The sequence below is a fragment of the Pimephales promelas genome, chromosome 13 (assembly GCF_988280905.1).
Source record: "Pimephales promelas chromosome 13, fPimPro1.hap1.1, whole genome shotgun sequence".
NCBI lineage: Eukaryota > Metazoa > Chordata > Actinopteri > Cypriniformes > Leuciscidae > Pimephales > Pimephales promelas.
The window spans coordinates 16,878,389-16,903,714 of record NC_142781.1 but is presented as its reverse complement, the minus strand read 5'-3'; the positions used below and the strand labels follow the sequence as shown (position 1 = coordinate 16,903,714).

General features: G+C 39.6%; 1 protein-coding gene across 2 annotated transcripts; it reads right to left on the bottom strand.

Moving 5' to 3' along the window:
• Positions 1–30: 30 nt before the first annotated feature.
• kctd1 (potassium channel tetramerization domain containing 1) lies at positions 31–21,642 on the bottom strand. Of its 2 annotated transcripts, none has more exons than XM_039691789.2 (5): positions 21,506–21,642; positions 6,888–7,078; positions 4,307–4,451; positions 3,785–4,090; positions 31–1,016 (listed from the first exon to the last, which is right to left on the bottom strand). In XM_039691789.2, exons 1-5 carry the CDS (start codon positions 21,512–21,514, stop codon positions 852–854), a joined length of 816 nt encoding a protein of 271 aa, XP_039547723.1. In that variant the 5' UTR covers positions 21,515–21,642; the 3' UTR covers positions 31–851. The 2 variants fall into 2 exon arrangements, with proteins under 2 accessions (XP_039547723.1, XP_039547722.2); XM_039691788.2 differs by lacking the exon at positions 21,506–21,642 and adding an exon at positions 12,769–14,392.
• Positions 21,643–25,326: the final 3,684 nt, after the last annotated feature.

Below are 25,326 nucleotides of genomic sequence, written 5' to 3'. Positions count from 1 at the left end.
ATTTTCCAGGTGTAAATAAACAAGTATTGGTGAGTTTTTAAAACTTTTATTAACAATATCACATTACATTCTTCTCAAACTTTAATCTCATGGATTATAAACCAGTTTTAAGTGTAGCCAGACACTGTAAATTTATGGAAAAAGAAAAAAAAAAGAAAACCTTTGTGTGTGTAAGATTAAAATATAAATTCTTCTGACTGGCTTACAGTTTTTCTATTTTAACCCGTCTGCTAAAATGTTAAGAATGAAGAGCATTGGTGGGAAGAAATATACTTTTTATGAAATCTCAGATCATTCAATTTCATCACTGTGTTTGACAAAATGAAGGTTCATCTAGTCATTTGATCCTCCACCCACAGCTGTGGTTTAACCTTTATGTGCTCATGTATTTTTCCAATTAGAGCTGCTATTCCTCTCTGGTGTGATATGCTATTTATGAGAGAAACACTTGAAGTTCAGCAACATAAATCATTCATCAAACACCGTTATCTGCAACAAGTATGGCAGATGAAATTCTTTACAGGATGTCATATAGTCAAACATTAGTTTAGCCTCTTCCACTCGGCTGTCATTTTGAAGACAAATCCAGCAAAAGTGCAATCTAGCAGTCTTGAAGTTTTAAAACAAACCCTCATAAAGAGAATCAATTACATCACTCAGTGTGGCCAGATAAGTTCAGAAACAGTTCTTATGGGATTTTAAGCAATCTTATTTCCTTATTTGAAAGTGTTTATTTAGGGACAGTATCAATGAAAAAAAAAATGTCTCTTGGGATTACAACATAAATCAAAACATCCCTTATATTCAGTTAAAAATACCATATTCAGTTTATTGTTTGTCAGAGCGGGCAGCTAATCCAGCGGTTCCTGTTTGATTCGAATGACGGAGGTTGTGACCCCACGGTGACTTCGTTTGAGCTCTCTCCTCAGAACGTACTCACTGAACTGGGTTGAGTCCACACCACCTCCACAAGAAGCAACAATCTCAAAGCCTCGTTGCTGCAGTCGCTCCAGAACCTGACGAGCACAAAAATGACCAAACACACACAAAATCGTTATCTTTTCATAGTCAATATATCATATGTCAATCGTTTATCGACAGTCCAAAGAATTATGATACACACTACCGTTCAAAAGTTTGGGGTCGGTACAATGTTTAATGGTTTTAAAGGAAGTCATTTAAACTCACCAAAGGCTGTATTTAATTGATCAAAATGTTTTTTACTGTATGTAGTTCAAAACTGAATTTTCAGCTGCATTACTCAAATGATCCTTCTTTCCAATATGCATTCAAACATTCCATTATGTTTGAATTGATGAATTTAAAGTTCAAAAGAACAGCATTTATTTGATATAGAAATATTTATTACCATTATAATTGTCTTTAATATCACCTCCCTTGATCAATTGAATGTGCCCTAAAACTGGATGAGATGAAGCCTTGTTTTCAGAGAATATCTTGCATTAATCTCTAAATAATAAGCAAATAAATGAACCCCTGTATGAGCCACTTATAAGATGTTTTTGATCTTTTTGGAGCTTGAAAATGTTCATTTTATGATAACAAAAACTGTGAAGATTCTGCTTTTGTGTTCCACAGACACAAAAACAACAGCATAGAGGTTAGGAACGACATGAGTATAAAGTGACAGCGTTTTCATGTTTGTGTGAACTATCCCTTTAATTGAACACCCCTGGCACAGAATCACTGCTGTCTTCAGTTAGAAACGCAACACAGCAAAAGTGTTATAAACCATCTGTCCAGCAGCTCTCTCAACTGAATCAAATGAGATACTTAAACCACTTGGTTATTCCGTCTTTCTTTTTGTCTGTCTGTTTCTCCCTCACTCTTTCTCTCGTGCCGTTTCTTCCAGTCCTGCAGATCTTCGCTCCACAGAACTGTGAGATCACATTCCATTAGTGTGCCTTCAGGATGTGCCTTCCTCTTTTGCTCTCCAGCGCTGCGTCACTAAATTTCCCTTCACTCTCTCCAGCCATCTACAGATTCCCACCATTCCTCCCCCCCCACCCCCCCCCAGCCCACACAACAATCTCCCATTTACAGGTCAAAGTTTCTGTCTGTCTCTTCTCTGTGACTTTCCATCATGCTTTTGTCCTTCAACTCTCTTTTTCTCTCATTTTTCTTTCCTGTCTTCTGCCTCTGCTTTTCTCAATCTCCTGCTTCCATTAGTGTGACGGCAAGTGCCAGGGGCCAAAAGATTTAATAAGCAAACAGGATTAGACAGCCTCTAGACAGACACACACACACGTCTGGTTTACTATCCATGTGAGGACTCGCCATAGATGTAATGGTTTTTATACTGTACAAACTGTATATTCTATCCCCTTACACTGCCCCTATCCCGAAACCCATCACAGGAAACATTCTGCATTTTTACTTTTTCCCAAAAAAAAAAAAAAAAAAAAAAAAAACATTCTGTATGATTTATAAGCGTGTTTACCCACGGAGACCTCAATTTAGGTCCCCACTGGGACACGAGTCCCCATGAGTATGTGTGTATTCAGGTTTAAGTCAACCACCTGGATAGAAAAACATGTACACACACACAGACACACACACACACCCACACAAACAGTATGAAATGTTTACAGACAATAGTATAGAAAAAAAATTTGCTAATATTGTACATTCTGACATGAATTATTGGCCAATGTTTGTAGTTTCTAAAGCTAAATCAGCTAAAGCTCCTTGATGGAGCCGATTGTAGATTTAATTTAAAGTGGTTACATGTGGTGTAACCATCAAGTAAAAATGTAATTTCCCTTGCACTGTAGATAAATGCGAGTATACATATCTTAATCATTATATAAAAGAAAAAGGTATACTGAAAGTGTGTGTGTGTGTGTATATGGGCTGTCAAATGATTAATCGTGATTAATCACATCCAAAATAAAAGTTTTTGTTTACATGATATGTGGGTGCACTGTGTATAATTATTATATATATATAAATACACACACATGTTTGTATATATTAAAGAAATATTTCTATGTATATACTGTATATATATTTATATATATATTATATATAAATATAGATATTTTATATATAAATATTTTTTCTTAAATATACATGCATATGTGTGTATTTATATACATAGAAAATAATTATACACAGTTTATCCACATATATCATATAAACAAAAACTTTTATTTTGGATGTGATTAATCATGATTAATTATTTGACAGCCCTAATATATATATATATATATATATATGGCATTCATGATATTTCTAAAAAAAAAATACAAATATATATACACAGTATTTTAAGAGACTTACTTGCAGTCATGTAAGGATCCTCTCTCTGATATAATTTGTATATGTATATATAATAATTTTATATATTCTGTCCTGCATGTTGGTCACACTGACTTTGATTGGCAGACAATTTAACAATTATTATTGAAGCAGTGAAGCAGGTTAGTTATATTTTAAAGACAAAATAAAAGATTATGCCAAACGACTAAAGTTTATAATGACTAAAAGGGTTAATTCACCCCAAAATTTAAGTTGAAAGAGCACACAGCTCTCAGATTTCAACAAAAAGATCTTCATTTGTGTTCCGAATATGAACAAAAGTCTTTTTTGATCTCTTAAAAGTTCGTAACTTGCAAAACTCATGAGTCTTCAAACAGTAAAAAAAGATAAACGCTCCATAAAAAGGAATTAAATAAAAAAACAATAAATAAATAAAACAAATAAACAAATGTACGAACAAACAAATAAATAAATGCTATTGCCAGGCGTGTGCGGAACACACCTGTACAGAGTTGAGGTGGCAGTATCCGTTTAGAGGGAAGCGTATGACGTGAGTGGAATCGTGGTTCCAGCCTGCGTTGACAGAGTTGCACATGACGTCTCCTATCTCTGGGAAGATGTCCTCGATGAGGGCTTTATCGCCGCTGAGCGTTATCCTCTCTCCCAGCTCGGGGGCCACACGCACTACCACACACTCACACATGCGTGATGTGTACCTAGAGTCCTTCTCAGAACGCCAGCGCTCCAGCTCGGCCTGCAGAGGCTGCAGCTGGAAATACCGGGCCTCCTCGTAGAGCAGAGAGTAGTCCTACACACACAGATGCACAGAGAGACTGATATTTCAGGAACAGTTCACCTAAACATGAAAATTCAATCTGTATTTTTGGCTGTTGTGATACTTTTATTGCGTAGTGATTCTTCAAAGTAGATCTTTTTACTACTGGTTCATGAACAAAACAGCATATTGGTTCAGAACAACACGATGTTCCTTAAAATTGATGCATGATCAGATTTAAAGTCCTACCTTAAATTCATCTGGAATGAGCAATTTTGAGGTCCTGAGGAAGTTTAATATGTAGCGGAACATGTGTCCATCTCGATCTATAAAATAATGCTGCTTCAGGCTGTCCAAAACGATCGGCTCTGTGCCGTCAAACAAACGGCCAATCCTGAGAGAGGAACAGATATTCAAAAATATTTAAATGTAACCAAATCTCACCAAGGCTGCATTTATGTTATCAAAATACTGTAAAAGTGTTAAAATGTGAAATATTATTACAATTTATTTATAATAAATGTAGAGAAGAAACAAGAAACATTTCGGTTACACTTTATTTCGATAGTCACTTTAGATGTTCTACTAATTATAAGTACATTTTCAACTACATGGCAAATAACTCTCATTAGAGTATTAGTAGACTGTTAGGTTATGGTTAGGTGTTAGGCTTTGGGTTAGTAGAATAAGTTTACTTGTGGTCGCCAAGTTACTTATAGTCAGTTGAATGTCTGTTGAGGGACCAGCAAAATAAAGTGTTAGCAGTCTACCAATACTCTAATGACAGTTAGTTGACATGTAGTTGAAAAGTTACTTATAGTTAGTAGAATGTCTAAAGTGGACTATCGAAATAAAGTGTTACCAACATTTCTTAGTATAGTTAAAAAGCTGTTAAATATTTTTGAGGAAAAATGTTCCTTCGGGATTCTTTGATTAACAGAAGAATCAAAAGAACAGCATTTATTTTACATCTAAATCTTAAATAACATTATAAATGTATCAAATTTTCAGTCACTGCAGATCAACTTCATGCATCTTTCCTGAATAAAAGTATGCTGTAAAAAACTAACATTTTTAAGTACAGTCAACTTGGATGTTTTAAGTCATTTCAACTTCAATTTCCTTAAACTGACTTAAAAACAAGTTGAATCTTGTAAAAAATCGTGTACAAGTTATAGCAATGCAAAACGTATTGTTGCCACAACGTTGATCATAATTACAGTGTATATTTGAAATATAAATGTTGTCATGTGAAATTAATATAAAATGATTTTTTATAAAGACCAGATAATGGACTGGTTTAATGTAGTGCATTTTTCATGCATCTAATGAGAAGTTAAGTTTGCCTGACTGAAACAATCTGAGGGAACATTGTTGTGACTAGCTGGTACTTGGAAGATTGAGAACTACTACTGTTAAAATGTTCATTAAAAACAATCTAACATGATCTGCGTGTGCTCATGTAAAAACACGACAGTGGATTTTGACAGTTCTTTCGGTCAGCACAGTCTGGTTAAACCGTAGCCTGCATCGGCATAATGGAGGGCAAGGCTGGAGGCGGTGGCCATCATCGCTCCTGACGACGCAAATGTCATCATCCAGCGCCCTGTTCCTTTCTCTTTGATGAGTGCGTTGTCATATTGATGTTGTTTGTGATGAAGTAGCCGAGGGGAGAATGGATCTGTCACTTATGCCAATGCCTTTCTCTGAAACATCTCTATGACAATTATAAAGGCTTTTCTGGCCTATAGGTTAAACCAGACTGTGTGGATCCTATATGAGGCAATACGCGTGAGACATATTTCTGTGCCACTGTAAAGGACAGTGGGAGGCGGAAACCGTGTGAGACATGTGAGCAGTTATGAGACTGGATGCTAGTCTGGCTCAAAGCGCTTCAGGCTCCTTTTGGCCTGTGCTCTGATGTTTGACTCAGTCAGCAGCTACAAGACAATAATGCTCTTTGGCATTGCAGAAATATACCGGTCAGTGAGCTAATGAGCACAGACAAGACACATTCACATACACACAAAACACACGCATATGGAGCAAACACACATCATGAAGGACTTGTGTGTGAACAGACGTGTTCAGAAGACGTGTTTTTAGAAATTTTAGGCTGACTGCTAAACGCATTAGATGACAGTGGAATACATGTCACAAGTACACCTCCCTGCATCTATTACACTACTCCGTCCATCTCTCTTTGTTTTGCATCTGTGTGTGTGCAGTGGCAGCTGGTGGGTTTTAAAATAGAGGACGCGCACACAATTTTAGCAGTCGGTTTTTTTTTACTACTTTAAATGCAAATATATATATATATATATATATATATATATATATATATATATATATATAGCCTATTGTTCGTTTAGTGAAGCCAATTGCTGTAGCCTAGGCAAAGGGTCTTCCTTCATTTTTAATATGTAGCTGCTGTTTGATGGTAGTTTAGTACATTTGTTTGCAATCAAATATCTCTCTTCTCTCCATCAGCTGTAGCAGTTCAAACTAATATCATGTAATTTACGTCTTGTCGGTGATTGGTTGATATATAAAGTGAAGCTAGCCTCCTCTGCCATGTTACTTTTCTCAACACTCCTAATCGCTGAAAGAGAAAGTTGCCGATGGTGATTGGCATTTTTTTTTTTTTTTACCAACGGAGGCACAAGTCTCCGGCTATGGATTTGCCCCCCCTCCCTTTTTCTATCCCCTCAGACTCGCGTTTCGCAGATTCGGCACATTCGGGGAAGCAGTGCGCAGTGGTTTTACAAACAAGAAACGCATATTCTGAGACATAAAATTTTGGGGGTCTTACTGTGTGTGTGTAATTTACCTGGACTCTGGGTATTTGGTTAATGTGGCCAGGCTGCTGGTATACATGTGACCCCCCACGTCAATGTGCACCGGCGCGTTGGCCTTTGTGAGCTGTGCAGGTGTGGGGATACCAGCTGTGCCCAGCGGGGAGACCGGCGAATGTGCCAAGATAGGCCGGGTTGACATGCCCACACTGTTGCTGCGATTTTCCTGAGAATAAAAAAAAAGACAGATTGCAGTAATTTCACAATTAACAGTAGCAGAAAGTTACTTCCTTTCTTTAAAAAAACCCCAAAACAAAAAGGATTTATGCACATTAACATACCAGAAGTAGGAGAATATAACTTTCTTAGGAAATTGTATGAACTTTCTATGATATTTTTATAGAGACTAAATTTATCCATCAAGATTTGATTGGATCATGAAAAGTACCCATTGAATGGACCAGGATGAAGGTGGTTTAAAGGGAGAGGTTAAAAAAAGTAACAGGGATTTGAAACATCAATTGAAAAGGAAAGACATTTCAGAGGCAAAAGTTGGCGTGTGCAGACCTTTTATGCGGCCCGCTGTGTCAAATTAAAACATGAAATAATTAAACATTAAAAAATCTTTTTGTTTGAAAGGGATCATTTACCTAAAAATGAAAATTCTGTCATTAATTACTCACCCTCATGTCGTTCCAAACCCGACATTCAGAACACAAATTAATACAGTTTTAATGAAATCTGACAGCTTTCTGTCCCTCCATTGACAGCTACGCAACTACCACTTCCAGGCCCAAAAACCTGGTTGCTGCTGGAAGAAGTGTTAGTGAGGCCAGAAGGGGGTGCTCACTCTGTGGTGTGTGTGGGTCCTAACGCCCCAGTAGTGATGGGGACAGTAAACTGTAAACAAGTACCTACCGTCCTTTGGATGAGACATTAAACCGAGGTCCTGACTCTGTGGCCATTACAAAACCCAAGGATGTCCTTCGGAAAAAGACTAGGGGACTAACCCCGGCATCCAGACCAGATTTTACCATTGGCGTCCTAATCATCCCCATAAATACTGATAGGCTTCATCACCACCAATAAGCTGGTGTGTGGTGAGTGTTCAGGCGCCCCAGGTGGATGCTGCACATTGGTGATGGTTGAGGAGTTTCCCCTCCTACCATAGGTAAAGTGCTTTGAGTACCTATAAAAGCACTATATAAATGTAATGAATTTCAACAAGGTAGTAAAGACATCATTAAAGTAATCCATGTTACTCACTCAATTTTATAAAGCGACCTAAGTGATCGCTTTAATTTAACAAATTTAACAAATTTAATTTTACAAATTTGACATGTTTTTTTTATGTGTTGTTTTGTTTTGCACAAACAGAGCACTTGCATCACTTCATTACATTGTCACGGATTACTTTAATGATGTCTTTACTACCTTTCTGGGCCTTGAAAGTGGTAGTTGCGTAGGCTGTCAATGGAGGGACAGAAAAGCTCTTTTAGATTTTGTTAAAAAGATCTTAATTTGTGTTCCGGAGATGAACAAATGTCTCACAGGGTTTGTGAATAATTATTGAAAGAGTTTTATTTTTTGTGTTTGTATTCTTGCATTGAAATGAAGAGAGAGAGAGAGAGAGAGAGAGAGAGAGAGAGAGAGAGAGAGAGAGAGAGAGAGAGAGAAAAAAAAACATTGTTGGATATAATGCATTTTCACATTTTTCAGTCCATGACCCTCAATCAAGTTTGATTTTTGGCCCTTTTAAGTATTCAAAGGATTGTGGACAACTGGTTTTTAATATATATATATATATATATATATATATATATATATATATATATTATTGGAATAGAATGCATCAATGTAATGTACACAAAAGGAGTCTGAAAAGTAAACAAGTGTCAAATTTGATTTCTTGTTGACTTGCATTTCAGTGTCACACTAGCAGTGTCACCCGCACACTTAAACCCTCTTTTGCCTCAAACTCTTGTTGTCTATTGTCAGAAAATAGGTAGTTTGGACACTCATTTCAAAAATAACACGGGACAACAGTTTTTACACACTTTTGGGAATCAATCTTTCAATGGCTTGCTTATAGCAGTCTCTGCATACTAAACTGGAGTAACAGAAACATTTTCAAGCAGCCTCTTCATTTTGGTTAATGTGTGTGTCATGAGCTTGGAATGGGAGCGCAGTGCTAAATGGTTCACAACATAAACACAGATAATCACTTCTACCTTGACAACTGTTACAACAAAATTAAATTGACCCATTATGACATCAATGGCGTTTCCGCTGTCAGCACTAAACATCATTACAGTAGCCACAATCTCATTAGCCTCAGTAGGGGCTCGTTTCATGGGCATAGTATCTGACATAGTCTGGAAATAAGTGTTTGCTAAATCTCAATGGTCACTCTCTACCAAGGCACAATGAAACAGCCATGGGCAGAATTTCCTTTAAAGACGGAAAACAGAAAAAAGTAAACGGTAACATAAGTATACTTGCGTACATATTTCGCCCAGAGTGTAGTAATGCTATCTGAGTCGACTGTCTAACAGAATGAAACATGCAGAGAGAATGAGTTCAACAGACTGGCTTTAAACAGCGACCTGAAAAAAAACAAGCATTAACCCTTGGTAATGCACAGAACATGCAAGTAAACATGTATCCAGGCCAGCACATTAAAAGCACTAATGATAAACATCTCTGGCACAACCGGGCATTTTAGCGGGTGCAGTTCTCTGATGGTGGCCGAGTGGAGCGTTATGCCTACGGGGAGAATAACTTGGGTCAAAGAGGCATTTTATCATGCATCATTTTTTTTAAAGCCTTTTATTTTCTGGGTAATTTTATATACATGGTGTAAACAATGAGGAAATGAGAGGATGGGTTGGAAAATATTTGCCTTTATTTATTTGGCAGAGACTTTTGACAAAAATAAATAGTCAATTTACACACACACACACACACTACAAAAGTAATATGTGCTGGTAAGCTTCGCAGTAAAAAAATGCAACCCATTCATTGAAAATAAGTATTACATGAATAAAAACAACGTATTCCACAGTCATGGATGGTGCTGAAAGCCTGAGAAGTTTGAGCTAAGACATTGACACCAACTTAAGAAAATATACTCTGGAATTTTGGTGGCTCCAAATAAACAAGCAAGGAAGATGAATTATTATTAGTACTGATGTGAGTTTAAATAGAGCTGAGCTCTCTACAGTGTTTACGGTGACCAGTAAATGCCCATTTTGGAATATTTCAGTAGATTAACTGTAATTTGAGAGTGTGAGGCAGAAAGAGGTTTGTTAAGATATAAACAGTAGTCAGTGTTATAATGCAGTATACATATCAGGATACCACTATATTGGTTTAACTAGTCTACATACAAGCTTTCTCAATACTTCATGACAGTGGAGACAAAGACAATGACAGTTGAGACAGTCTCATGACAGTCTCAGTCTCAAGTTAGGGGTCAAAGATATATATTTTTTTAAGAAATTAATACTTTAAATAAAAGTAACAGTAAAGACATTTATAATGTTACATTTTATTTAAAGAATCCCATAATAAAATATATTGTCTCAGAGTTTCCACAAAAATATTAAGCTGCACAATGATAAGAAATGTTTCTTGAGCAGAAAATTAGCATATTAAACCAAATTGTAAGACCAAAACCAAACCAAAATTAGCATACTAAACCAAATTGTAAGATGGGCGAGTAGAATAATTGGAGTAAATCAAAGGAACCTAGGAAATGTATACACAGATCAGCTGTATCGGAAAGCAAGTGCTGTCTTGAGTGATCAGTCGCATCCCCTAAGGAATGATTTTAAGTTACTTCCGTCTGGTCGCCGTTTTGCGGCTTTGAGATGGAAAACAGGACGATATAAGAATACTTTTGTTCCAGCTGCAATTGAATTGCTAAATGATAAGAGAGAAGTTTTAGCACTTGACAGTTAATACGGATAACGTATGTGTTAAGGCGCAGTTTGTCATGAAGTCTAGTTGTCCATTTGTTCATTTGTACGTGAAATATTTGTATTGTATGTTTTTATGTGGATGACCAAATACTTTTTTATCTGTAATACAATTTTACCTGCGGGTACGAAATAAAAACTACCTACCTACTACCTATTAAAATGATTTCTGAAGGATCATGTGACACTGAAGACTAGAGTGATGCTACGGAAAATACAGCTTTGCCATCACATACAGTAATATGAAATATATTCAAATAGACAAGTTATTTTAAATTGTAATATTACAGTATTTTTAATTCAATAAACAAATGCAGCTTTGTTGAAGCATAAGAGACTTATAAATGGAAGTGTACATGTAAATGTAATGGTGGAGCTAAATAATGCATATGACTCAATGAATGCATGAGGTAAAAAGTCTCCCAAACGGTTTACTGTTAACTCATCTCACACACAACTCAGCATGTACAGAAAGTACTAAGATATGAGAAGAAAACCGCTAAGACTCATTTTACATCAGTTAATTAGCAAGGAGGGAACAGGATATAATTAGATGTGAATGTGAAATTACAAAGTGTCATAATTGACAAGGTCTTTTTTTTCCCCCAGGATGCTTTTTTCCAGCACTCTCTTCCCCCTCTAGGGGTCGCTAATAAATATTTACCCCAAACCATTTTTTTAAGACAAATACATGCTGTGATTTTAGTGGATGGCAACTTCAAACGGAAAAGAACAGCAGCAAATACTTGAACATTTATAATGACAATATAGCCGAGGTTGTACTAAAAAAAAAAAACATGCAGGTAAACTCCTGAGGATGAATCTTTTAGTGTGGCACAGGTAGTGGCTGTTAAATTCTGATCATTAATACAATGTAATGCAGCTAAAAAGAACACACTACAAACAACTCGTCTTAGGTATTATATTTAGGAGTCATTGTTTTTTTGCTGGAGCCCTGCACAGGTGCGGTATTAGCTCATTCGTCTGCAGGCAACAAACGCTTTTATTTTTCACACTCACTTTCATGCTGAAGGCTGAAGAAAGCATGTGCCTGTTTTAGTGCAGCCTACTTACAAAGCATAATAATAAATATTCACCAACATATAAAGAAATCAATCTCAATCACATTCCCAAATAGACCGCCACTGGCAGATGTGCTGCTGCTGCCCCCCACCCCCCTGCAAAAAAATGGAAATGGGCTGGTTTATAAAGATGGGGAGTTAAAAAAAGAACAAATGCACATCAAATAAAGATGTATTTATCTTAGTCTAGAAACACTAGACCTCAAAACACAGGTTTAAAAATGAATTCATACTTCAGTGCATTATTGGGGAGCAGTGGGATAATTCAAATTTAAAGGGATAGGTTTATTCACCCAAAAATTTGTCCCAGCTGTCTCAAACCAAATGTAGCCTAATTGTTTCCGTTGACTTCCATTGTATTCTCTTTTTCTTTCCATAATATGGAAGTCAATAGTGCCCCACAACTACAAACATTATTCAAAACATCTGCTTTTGTGTTCAGCAGAACAAAGGAACTCATACAGGTTTGGGACAACTTAAGGGTGAGTAAAAGTTTCTGACTGATGTAGCACTCTTTCACAAGATAGCTCTGGTTATACAGTACAACATCATACGAAAATTTACATTATAAATGAAGACGTAAATCTGGGATTTGCTGACAAATGTTCCATGCAAAATGACACACAGATGAGTCAAATTGAACATCCCACGGTTGTTGCTTTAATGCGTTAATTTGCATAAATACACTTGGTGTGAAAAAACAATTGTCCTCTGACTGATGTGATTGACAGACAGACAACAGGGCCGCTAGTAAAACTGGTCCTAAATGGTTTAAAGCACTATTCTAAGACCGTGTCAGAAGCGTTTAGTCTTTATGCTATACCGACGTGCTAAAGTCATAAAATCGCTGTTACCTGTGAGGGGAGCATATGAGGGCCCTCTCCGTTGAGTTCGCAATGAGAGGTGACTAGCGCAGTGACCGTTGGAGTGTCCGCGCGCTCCACAGAGGCGCGCGCGCAGAGTCTTTTCGGCGATGCCCCTGGTCCCGAAACGCTAACCGGATAGACGAGCGTCCGCGGGCGTTTGATCGCCTTCTGCGGTTTGAGCTCGGCCTCGTCCTCGCAGTGCAGCGCGTGCTGCAGGTGCGCTCCGTTGTTGACCGTTTCCGGGGACACGTGGAGAGGCGCTAACTTTGACCCGATGCCCGCAATGCCGTTAAGCGTTGCTATGGAGACGGCGCCGATGCAGTGGTTGGTGTAGGTCTTTGACAGTTTGGCGGCCCGCGACAGCATCTGCATTCTCGTGCCCAGCAGGTTCTTGCCGATAGCTTTATTCTCGTACCAGGTCGTGTCGGTCTCGCTGCAGTGATCCCGTGGGCGCTGGAAAAAAGCCTTGCAGAGAGGATTGCGCTTCGTGAGGTACTTTACGAAGCTCGCGTAGGGACAAAACTCCGTGGCGGTCTCGTACATGCGGGGAAGATTGTCATCGTCCGTGTCGGATCTTTTTTTCGTCCAGGAGGCGGAACGAGACTTGTGGTACGGCCCCAGCGCTTTAAAGTACACAAACTTCCGTCCGTCCTCGTCCACGGCCAGTCCGAAAGAGTCCTCCTCGAGCTCCCGCTGGTTCTCCCGCCCCCTCGTGCAGAAGTACATGCAAGTCTCGAACCACACTTTGTTGAGCAGCCCAAACGGCGAGCTGGCGCTGAACACGGCCGACGTGTAGAGTTTCCTCAGGTCGGAGCGCGTGATGGCTTGCTTCTGCACCACGGGACCCGCGCCCTGCTCCTCCAGCTTGCGTATGACCGCGGCGAGCGCGAGGTTGGCGCTGCGCAGCTCGGGGTCCTTGGTGAGGTCCAGCGTGCGGCAAAAGGGGGGCTCGTTCAGGTACCGGTTGAGCGAGCTCCGGATGCTGATGAGGGAAGACTTGCTGTACAGCTGTCCGCTTTTGGAGCGCGCCTCCGCGTAGAACGAGCGCAGCACTTTGCATAGCGCGTGTTTGTCCATGCTCTCAAAGTCCGTACTTTGCGCCTTCTCCGTCAGGTATTCCCGGAAGATTCGCACCGCGTACCGAGTGGCCAGGCGCGTGTTCTCACTGAGCCTGGAGCGGTGCATGTCTCCCTCGGGTCCCGAGTCCAAAGCGGCGAAAAGCGTGTCCCCAGCCCCCGACTCGAGCTGGTCCGTATTCCGCATAAGGACCGCTTCCCCCGTTTCCACGGCAGCAGCGCAGCTGTCAGGCTCCCCGCACTCCTCCCACTCTAACTCGGCTTCTTCTTCAGACACTTCTCCCTCTTCCCCTGTGATCTGGATCTCCTGAATCTCTTCTTCCTCTTCTTCCTCGCCCGAGCCTCTGTCTCTCTCCCGATCCCCCGACATCGGGTCCGGTTCAGCATCTCTACAGCACTGGTCCCCGCTGCCAGGCATTCTCGCCATATTGCAGTCTGACAGTGTATGAGTCCCGAGGCACTGCGCATGCGCTATATTGGACCGCAGAGCTGAGAGCTTTTTGTGCGTTTTAGTGACCTTCAGCTACGAGAACAGGCACGCGCTCTTAAAGGTGCAGGGAAAAGGAGCTATAGATTGCCCAGAAATTAAAACACACTCGTTCACTCACATAGGCTACTTTCAAACTTGAAGCGAGAGAAAGAAGCAAACGGTCAGCTATACTCTGTATTGGACTGCAGCTGAATTAAGCAGTAAATTATGTCTTTAATACACCCACACAGACACACACCTGTTAATTATTAAAGGGCTATGTAGCTCAGGCAGGCTGACTTGATTTGGGAATTTCCAGTAGCAGCTGTGATCATGTCTAACCCCGAGGCCATCCATATACTTTCGAGTGTGTGTGTATACAGCCTTTTGTGCATGTGTTAGAGGAAGAGAGAATGTGACAGATGGGAGGGAGAGAGAGATGAAGGTGTGGTGAGCTAATTGATATTTCTGTGCATGTAAGAATAATTTCGACACAGCATAAGTGCAAGCCACGGGTCTGTGTATGCAATGATGGCCAGTAGGCAGAAAACCTATACTCTAAACAGGTGAAACTGCACATAAAAGGAACAATTCATGTGTCATAACTTATTTCTCACTCCAACCCTATTTTATCTCAAATAATATCCCTCCTGCACACTTTTTGCAATTTAATGAAAGTGAATGAGGACTCACTCATTATCTACCACCATAACTGTATCATAAAAGTGGTCCTAAAACAGACAGGCCAGAAAGAGCTGTGCATGCAAACCTCACAGCTCCTGGCCTCAACAGGCACGCTACATCTCTAGTGTCCTTGTTGGCGTGCCCAGCTCCCACACCGAACACCCCGGTTCAAATCCCGCTCGGAGCAAATCGAGTAGGGCCGGTTACACGTACACATCTTTAAAGTCTTTAAAAGAAATAACCAGAAAAAGACAATCTAAGTTTACTGAAAATCTTGAGATCCATTTTGGGATAATGAATAATGTCTGGTTTGGGAACGAATCATTATTTTAAGGCGACATTTCAATGAACCAGTTGATGCCGTTAACAAAACAAACAATTCTGTCAATTCTGATTCAGATCAACTCACTGAATCAATGATCCAGTCAACGGTCGATATGACTCTTTTATGGTTCTTTTGCATCCTTTTTGAAGCTTCAAATCTCAAGTCCCCATTCATTGTCACTGCATGGAAAAGAGTGAATAGTTGATGGACATTTTGCCTACAGTTTTTCATGCGACTTGCTAAAGATGTGACAGTGTGAGTGGACTGCATTTAACTTCTGCCGTTCAGATATACATGAATATGTGATTTGCAAACAGAGCTCAGCTGGAACTCACTGCAGACTTTCTCAGGTTAGAGCAGATTTTCATTTCCCTCTCTTAGAGGCTGCAATGGAAACGGAGCCCCTCTGAAATGCATCATAGAGCCTTATATCAGGGCTCACCCGATTATACATTGATCTTTTTATGTATGAATGATTCTGTAGCCCGGATGAAATTGCTTTTGGCCCTGTTAATCTCTAAATACAATTTATATGGCAAAATATGCCAGTTTTCATTTGAGCCATTAGACCAATACAAGATAATCCTATATGAGTGACCTTGATCAAGAATACATTTCCAAGTGCTTCTACATTCACGCCTCTCTCCTCGGTGTTAGTGTGTGTGTCGTGAGAACCCCGAGGCAACCGTTGTCTGAGTATGAACAGCACAGAGCTGAGGTTTTGGCTCTGGAGAATAAGGCAGATGTTTGTCTCCGGCGCTGTGCCTCCGAGAGCGGCAACGCATGAGGAAGCGGATTTTAGAGCTCAGTAGGGCTCAAAGCTAGAGGAGGGATGAAAAAAAGCTCTATTCATCCATCAGCAAATCAACAGCGATCATCTGACTCATTAACTTTATACGGTCAGAGTCTTTCCATAGTCTTGTGAACATTTCTTTAAGGAGAAGATAAAGGTCATTAGAAAATAAGAGTGTCTATGATGGTTTTGATAATGTTCATGCAATTTTAAAAGAAAAGTTTAAATAATGACTCAACGTGTCATGTGGCGTGACAAAGTAAAACAATACAAGTAAAACTAATAGACCTTGAATAAAATTTATTTATATAATAAAATATATTTAATATTTTTAAATATGTAAAACTAATTTTTAAACATTTTATAAAGTAAAATTAAAAAGTATATATATATATATATATATATATATATATATATGTGTGTATATTTTCATAATTCATAAATATATAGTTGAGAGGCACACAACGCACACCACATTACGACTTGACCTTGCCTTGTCATAATAAGAAGGGTCCTTTCTATGATATAATTTGTTTTATAAAACAATTACTTAATATTATATATTCAAGTCGTGGTTGTATGTCTAAATTGTTCTTCTTTTTAAAATAAATAAATACAATTAATTAATTAATAGATTTTGGGTCCTGTTTATATGAGAACGCTCGCGGGTTAAAACGTAAAAATATTTTATCGGATGTGCCTTTTGTTTACGCGGCGACAGCGTTTTTGGGGCTTAAAAAGCAAAAAAGTGAAACCACCATCCAGAGTGGAAATCTTAAAAACGCTCCATCGCTGCGTTCCCGTGTAAACGGTAAAAACGCAAAAGTCTGCTTGACAGTGAAGGTCTTGGTGTTGTTGTGGGGCATTGCTACACATTGCCACCTAGCTGCCTGGAGTGCACACTACATTAAATTTCACACACTTTTGCGTCGCCATATGCACGCAGATTTCCCACCCAAAACGCTCGTCTAAACGCAGAATAAAAAGTGATAATGCAATGCCACTTTTGCGTTTTCTCTTCAGAATCGTTTCTGTGTAAACATAGCCTCAGAGAGGGAAAAAAATCATGTCATTGCAAGTACCAAGAATACAACTTTAAGAATAAACAATGACAATGAACAGTTTTGCAAAATCAGAAGTTTTAAAGTTAGTTTCAATCACTTGCCATAACATTTTTTAGCAGTGTTCTGCTCCTGGAACCCGAGCTCCAGCATGAAACATTTAGACGTCTACCTCATCTAACACTCCAGTTTTAAAGCTCTGCTCATTATAAGAGAGCTCCATGACCTTAAAGGTGTGTCGAATGAGAAAGACCTCAAATGTGCAGCGCCGAGGTTCCCAAGATTCACAGATCTTTGGGAGAAACCCAGAATAAAGTCTCTCGCCCGAGGCTATAATGCCAATATAGCAGGACGGTGATCTCTGTAACTCGAGCCCTCGGGTTTACCCTCCGCTAGAACTCAACCAACAGTCTTTGTGAGAAGCCCGAATCCTTAATCATTAAACTACCGGCCCTCTTTTCGCACGGCCGAGGTAACGTTGGACCCGTATCTCATTTCTCTCCTCCGCACAGAACACATATATCCCTATGTGAGGATGAGCCTCCATTTTGAAATGAGAGACCTCTCTTCTTTTGTCTCATTCTGTCATTCCTGCCCACAGGCATGTCACCAGAAACAGCTCTGACATCTCTCAAAGGAAAGAGAAGGAGAGAGAAAGACAGAGCGAGAGAGTGAGAGCAGAACAGGGAAAAAAAAAATGAAACCCTCCTTTCCACATTTTACATTCTCGTTAGCGGAGCCCATTTCACACCTAGATACCCAATTAGCAATTAGCAAAGCTTTAAAGTGCAGTCCTGAGCCGGGGCCCTGATCCCGGCCTGATTTGTATGCGCTTTGTGCAGATAGCGATAAGAGAGAGGCTGAATACATGTATAGTTTTAAATTTAATTTCATAATCATTTGCATGGCAGGGTAGCCTGCAGGCGAGAGGGAAAATAACATGCCCACTCTTCAAAAGGGAGATCAGGCTCGTTACATGGCTGTGCGGAGGATTGGAGAAGGGCTTTTTATGTGCAGGCAGGTAATTTGTTCCCTGACTAATCTGAAGAGATAGAGAAGTTCAGAGGAAGCACTTTTTAAAAAACAGTGTGAGCGCAGCATCACAAATCGCCTCTACCTCCGAGGCTTGGGAGAGAATGAAAGCGAGCGAGAGAGAGGAACACACCAAGGTGCGATATAGCTGAACTTACTGCCAGAGCCCGAGGCTGCAAAAAAAAAAAGAGTAACTACTGAATGTGCGAGTGTGCGTCTTGGTATGTACGGCTCGGAGAGAGAGAGAGAAACCATCTTTGAGCACACCAATGTGGCGAGCCATCCGGTGTGGGAGAGATGGAAATCAGATCGAGCACCTGTAGAACATGACGGTCCTCTCTGATGATGCTTCAATAGTGCACTGGCTGTTACAGAGTACAGAAATGACAACGTTTGTCTAGCACACAGACTGTTGAATTGAATATACACACATATTATATATATTATCGAATTATATATGTTAAATAATAAATATGTCACTATTTTTCTATTATATATGTATATATATATATATATATATATATATATATTATGTTATGTTATGGTTTCAGTAGCTTTACTTTATGATAGTAACCCTAGCTCAATCTGTTCCCATTGATTGATTTCACATGTTTGTGGCGCAGGGGACTCAGAGAGAGACGGAAAGATGGAAAGACTTGCATGACATCCCACTCTTAATCTTATCCATATTCATGGGTGCATATGCAAAGTATGGATGTGTCGGTGAACGCTGAAGACAGACTGAGGATTAGAAACCTGTGTTTGAGGTGATTCCAAGCTCACATTAACATGTTGAATATTCTACAAGAATGAGTCAGAAAACTCAGCAACTCTGCCCTGTCCGTGGGCAGCAATTCAGCTCGCTGCGTGCGATCCATTGTTTGTGCCTTTTTAGTGGGTGATGGTGTTCTGTACAGGAATGCTTGTGTTCTCTACGAGACCAATTACATTTGTACTTTATGATCCCCTACAGTTATACAAGATTCCTATACCAGATTTAACAGATGAGGCTGTGTCGTCCACATGTCGATTCTGTCTGTGCAAAGCTTTCTCAGGAAAACAGCAACCTTCATTTCTACAGGTCAAATCGGGCTATATGCGCAATTTCACCACACAAGGGCCTGGTTTCAAACAATGGGTTTAGCTTAAACAGGATTAGGCCTTAGTTTAGTTAGGACAAGTAGCTTTTATAAACTTGCCTTAGGAAAAAAAAAAAAACATTGCTGGTGTGCATTGAGAAAAACCAACGGCACTGACAAATTTAAAGTCAGTGCAAGTTGCTTTCAGTTAAAACAGCTCAGACGTGCATTTTAGTCTGAGACTAGGTTAAGCCTGGTCTGTGAAAGCAGGGGAATGTTCCAAAAGGCATGTTTTGCAGTGATACCACACAGGATCCAGTTTTGGTTCCCCAAAGAACCTTTTAGGGAACAGTTATTAAAATAACTGCTTTTTTCTTACTGTGAAAAACATTTTTAATAATCGAAGGGTTTGTTCACTTGGTATGTTTGGATTAAGACGAACCATGGTGCGAGTGCGGTTCAGTTGAATAAGTGTGTGAACGCTGCCATCTATCTCCTTGGTGCACATCAAACAAGCGGACCAAGACGCTGAAAAGATGGATCTCGGCCCACTTCCAAACAAACTCTGGAGCGGTTCGAATGAAATATGAACGCAATACACACCAAAGAGATGTAAACGAACCAAAAATGGGACCCTGGAAAGGAAAATGCTCAAGCACGATGTTGCTCCTGTGACATCAGATCCGTGTCTCCTCGCAGCAGATCTGCGTTTGTGTGCGTTTTGACTCATTTACCCATTTAATAAGCTCTTCACAGGTTTTCAGCTGGTAAAAAATACCATCACATGTAGACTACGCACACACAGAATGTGCATTTAGCCCAACACACATTGTTCTGGATGTTCTATAAGTTAAATAATAAAAGGTGACCAATCAGGCTGTTGTGAACATATACCTGCCCTTAGGTTTGGTATCTTTGGGTTTGGCAATAAAATGCCTAATGTGAAATTGCGAACCGGGACTGATTTTTTTTTTTTTTTTTTTGGTCTGGACTAAACCAAGCATGCGAACAGAACTACCAGTGTGAACACACCCTAAAATAAAGTACTCAGGTTCGTAAAAGTAAAGTACTTTCATGACAGTATAGGTGAACAATCGCAGGAGGATGATGTACCAATGGACACTTTGCTATCCCATAAGGCAACATGAGCTGAAAAGAGAACGTAACAAACAAAAAGTTTCAATCAAGGTAGTTTTTTCCTCAATATGCACACATGCAGTGTAGGTTATATTGTTGCACTGACAGACAGACCGATAGTTGGATGGGTAGATGAATAGATAGATACCCCCTATAGTGCACACTATGCCCGTTTTGATGTCAACCCTTGGCCAGGTAGCCTAATCTAATTGGACCGCCTATGTGTAGACTACAATGTCAGGTGACAGTAGCCACACACATCCACCTGGACAACAAATGCCAATTCCACGAGCTGGTAGCATGTGGCATCACAGCTGTAAGCCAACAGAACACAATTTATAAGATACGAGCGGTCAAAGAATACATTTAAAGTGAATCAATCAAAGCACTTAAAAGGCAATTCCATTGTAACATGCGCACGTGCGTCTTGTTCCTCTCGCTCGCGCTCCGAGCGTGCAGCAGCTGCGTGGTATTCGGCTACAGATGAGAATGAAGGAATGCTCGACTTTAAAAATCGCGGTTAGAAATAGCAACCGCCGCTAAACACACACACACACACACACACACACACACACAAAACAAAACATCCCCAGCCACATTTAAAAGTGTAGCAAATGCGTGAAAACGCACTGTAGTTGCAATCTAGCCTGCCGTTTGACAACCACAAACCCTTATAGCGGGAATATAAAAGCGGCCGCTGTGTTAAAGTGTTTCTTTAACGCAGCGGTTGCTTTTATATCGCTTTCCACAATCGCCTCTCATTTAGAGAGCTTGCGACTTCACATCGTGAAACCTAATCGAGGACGCCATTACAATATCAGTCAATTATTCGAGGCTACGCTACAGAACAGTTTTACATGTGACAACGCAAACTGCTTCAGGTGTCTTTTTGCGCTGCCATTACACATATCGGGAAGTGACAGGATGTAAACTGGGAGAAGATAAATATTTTTTTTTTCGTCCCAAACGCGCTCATCCTCTGGCACATGCGTACATGCAGCTGCGCTCTGAAGACCCACTGCCTCTCTGTGTAGAAAAAACCCACAAAGCCCAATCTGGCGCTACTCACCTGGAACATGGGACATCCAGCGACGTGTCACCTCTCCGTGTCTGGGCTCCTGTCCGCGCCCCTTGCTCAAGCGCTGAGGAATGGAGCCCAGCTGAAGCTGAATTCACAGAGAGTCGCTCCAGGGGTTTCACAACCCCTCTGGGCCAGACCCGGATAGAGAAAAAGAAAGAGAGAGAGAGAAGAGAGAGAGCGCGCTCTCAGACAAACGCCCCTGCAGATCTCTGCTCACTTCAGAACAACTAGTGAATTAACCACAAGATCACAAGAATGAGCTAGTTGTAATACACATAAATGTGTAGTTTCTCTTATTCTAGGGTGTAAAAAGGGGGTCTGGTGATTTTTCTGCGTAAAACAGTCGTCCTCCTTCCTACATCTTGCAGCGGGGAGGCAGATTTGAATGGTTATGATTAGTTTTGATGGAACGCTGCCGCAGGCGCTTCCTGCAAATGGATGGTGAGTGCGCGCACGGGCGCGCTCACAGAGGGGGAGAGGGCCATTACACAGATTGAAACCTATATCACGACTATGCAAAACCTGTTAACATTGTGATGTTGAAACGTAGTGGAAATTAAATCTTTAAAAAAAATGTTTTTAAAAACGTATTATATTTATAAATTTTCTACCTCATTTGTTTAGCTCTAAAACATTTGCTAAATGGACCATTTTGAGTGCAGTTTCTATAAAATTATTAAAATCCTACCCATTTTCATCTGGAAAGGTCACACATTTAAAATGTGTGGCAACTCTGCATGTAATTTTTGTACAAAATATGAACTGTGAACCAGTCTGTGTGTTTTTTTTCTCACCAGTTTTCGTGTGACTTTCGTTTCGCTAAATATGTTTATTGCATTGGAAACATCACTCTAAATAAAATGGCTGAATTCAATAGGCCTATTCACTTACACACTGAATAGGTTGTGCCATTCAAAACATTTATATAATCCACAATCGATGTTGAGATTCTATGCTACTATACCTATTACGTATGCAACTAGGGATAAGGGACTGGAAAAGATGGTAGGATAGTGAATGGCAACAAGACATTTCAAATCATTGCACACACACACACACACACAGCCCTGAGGTAGGAGCATTATGGCTGACTCCACTGTTCCAGTCTTTCTCTATGGAGACAGACTTTACCATCAGCATCCTATCTTTAGTTAAACAAATGCAGCTTGCTTTCTTTCTTTCTTTCTTTCTTTCTTTCTTTCTTTCTTTCTTTCTTTCTTTCTTTCTTTCTTTCTTTCTTTCTTTCTTTCTTTCTTTCTTTCTTTCTTTCTTTCTTTCTTTTTCTTTCTTTCTTTTTCTTTCTTTCTTTCTTTCTTTCTTTCTTTCTTTCTTTCTTTCTTTCTTTCTTTCTTTCTTTCTTTCTTTCTTTCTTTCTTTCTTTCTTTCTTTCTTTCTTTCTTTCTTTCTTTCTTTCTTTCTTTCTTTCTGACAGAAGAAGGCATGATAGAATGTATTAATCTCAGTCCATTCTCATCGAAAGTGCTGTCACTCTTGCGCATCTCCTGTAATGAGACACATCATTTATCCGCCTGTTCTCTGGGTGTTGAGTGTCTGAGAGAGATTTTAGCACGTTTCAGTCAGAAACTCGTGGCAAAGAGAGAGAAGGTATGAGGGAGTAGGTGTGCTGCCTGCGAACTGCGCTAAAAAGTGTGTTTGCATATGTTTATGTGCGCGTGTGGCACCTTCTCAGTTCACTCCAGGCACTGTGAGAATCAAACAATTTCATGCAGCGAGCAGAAGGGGAAATGAACTGAGCCGTGAGCCATAATAAAATTATCCAAATGTTATTATGGCGCCGGCTGCCTCTGTCCTACTTTAATACACATTTCAGATCCTCCGGGTCTCCTGCTGGCACTAGCCCTGCTGAATAAATCAACATTAGCTTATGTCTAAATTATTAAGGAAGTGACTTAGGCTCCTGTTTATTGTATAAATTATTAGGAGGGTGAAAGTGTTAAATGCTAGATTTACCATTTAAAATGCAAAAATTCCCTAAGTAACGGCTATTTCTCGGAGTTTCCGCATGTGTTTGTGTGATGCATGTGCACGTGCGCATCCCTGCGAGAGAAGAAAGACGAGTGTTTGCGCGAATGTGTGTATCCCTGGGGTTAACATGGTAAGGTGATAATTAAAATGGCACAGCTTTTCTTTTTAAAACCTTAATTATAAAACGGATTGCTACTTCCGCATTTAAATTTTGTGTTTCACTTTTTTGATGGATGGTCCCTTTAACATATTCTGGTAACGCTACATCTACTAACTCTGAGTTAGTGTTAAAGAGTCAGTTAGAGTGACAGCCTAGGGTTAGAATAGGCCTAAATTGACATGAAGTTTTGCCTGATATTATCAGTGAAACAATTGTTACACCTGTTTATCAAAAAAACAAAAAAACAAAACAAAACAAATCAGGCTAGCGACCAATGATTTTTTTAACTTATCAGATTTTTTTTGGATGATATATGATGAATGTTATATAATAATTATAATGTTAGCTGTTTTTATTGATTTGTGCTTTCTGTCACTCATACAGTTTCCTTAAAGGTCAATAAGCTTTGCACAAGAAGCTCTCTTTAAAGCTGCAGCCCATAGTTTTTCTTTTTTGTCGCCATCTTATAAGATAAGATGAATATTTTCTTTTCATTCTCTTATAAGATAAGAGAAAAGACTATAAATCTCCACCTCCAACATCCTCACACGCAATATAACCTAGCCAAGACTCTTCTTTATGTGTACAGATGTGACATAATGACTCAATATAGCCTACTAGCCGAGACTCTTTTTTAGATGTGACGTAATGACTCAATATAGCCTACTAGCCGAGACTCTTCTTTATGTGTACAGATGTGACATAATGACTCAATATAGTCTACTAGCCGAGACTCTTCTTTAGATGTGACGTAATGACTCAATATAGCCTGCTAGCCGAGACTCTTCTTTATGTGTACAGATGTGACATAATGACTCAATATAGTCTACTAGCCGAGACTCTTCTTTAGACGTGACGTAATGACTCAATATAGCCTACTAGCCGAGACTCTTCTTTATGTGTACAGATGTGACATAATGACTCAATATAGTCTACTAGCCGAGACTCTTCTTTATGTGTACAGATGTGACATAATGACTCAATATAGTCTACTAGCCGAGACTCTTCTTTAGATGTGACGTAATGACTCAATATAGCCTACTAGCCGAGACTCTTCTTTATGTGTACAGATGTGACATAATGACTCAATATAGTCTACTAGCCGAGACTCTTCTTTAGATGTGACATAATGACTCAATATAGTCTACTAGCCGAGACTCTTCTTTAGACGTGACGTAATGACTCAATATAGCCTACTAGCCGAGACTCTTCTTTATGTGTACAGATGTGACATAATGACTCAATATAGTCTACTAGCCGAGACTCTTCTTTATGTGTACAGATGTGACATAATGACTCAATATAGTCTACTAGCCGAGACTCTTCTTTAGATGTGACGTAATGACTCAATATAGCCTACTAGCCGAGACTCTTCTTTATGTGTACAGATGTGACATAATGACTCAATATAGTCTACTAGCCGAGACTCTTCTTTAGATGTGACGTAATGACTCAATATAGCCTACTAGCCGAGACTCTTCTTTATGTGTACAGATGTGACATAATGACTCAATATAGTCTACTAGCCGAGACTCTTCTTTAGATGTGACGTAATGACTCAATATAGCCTACTAGCCAAGACTCTTCTTTATGTGTACAGATGTGACATAATGACTCAATATAGCCTACTAGCCGAGACTCTTTTTTAGATGTGACGTAATGA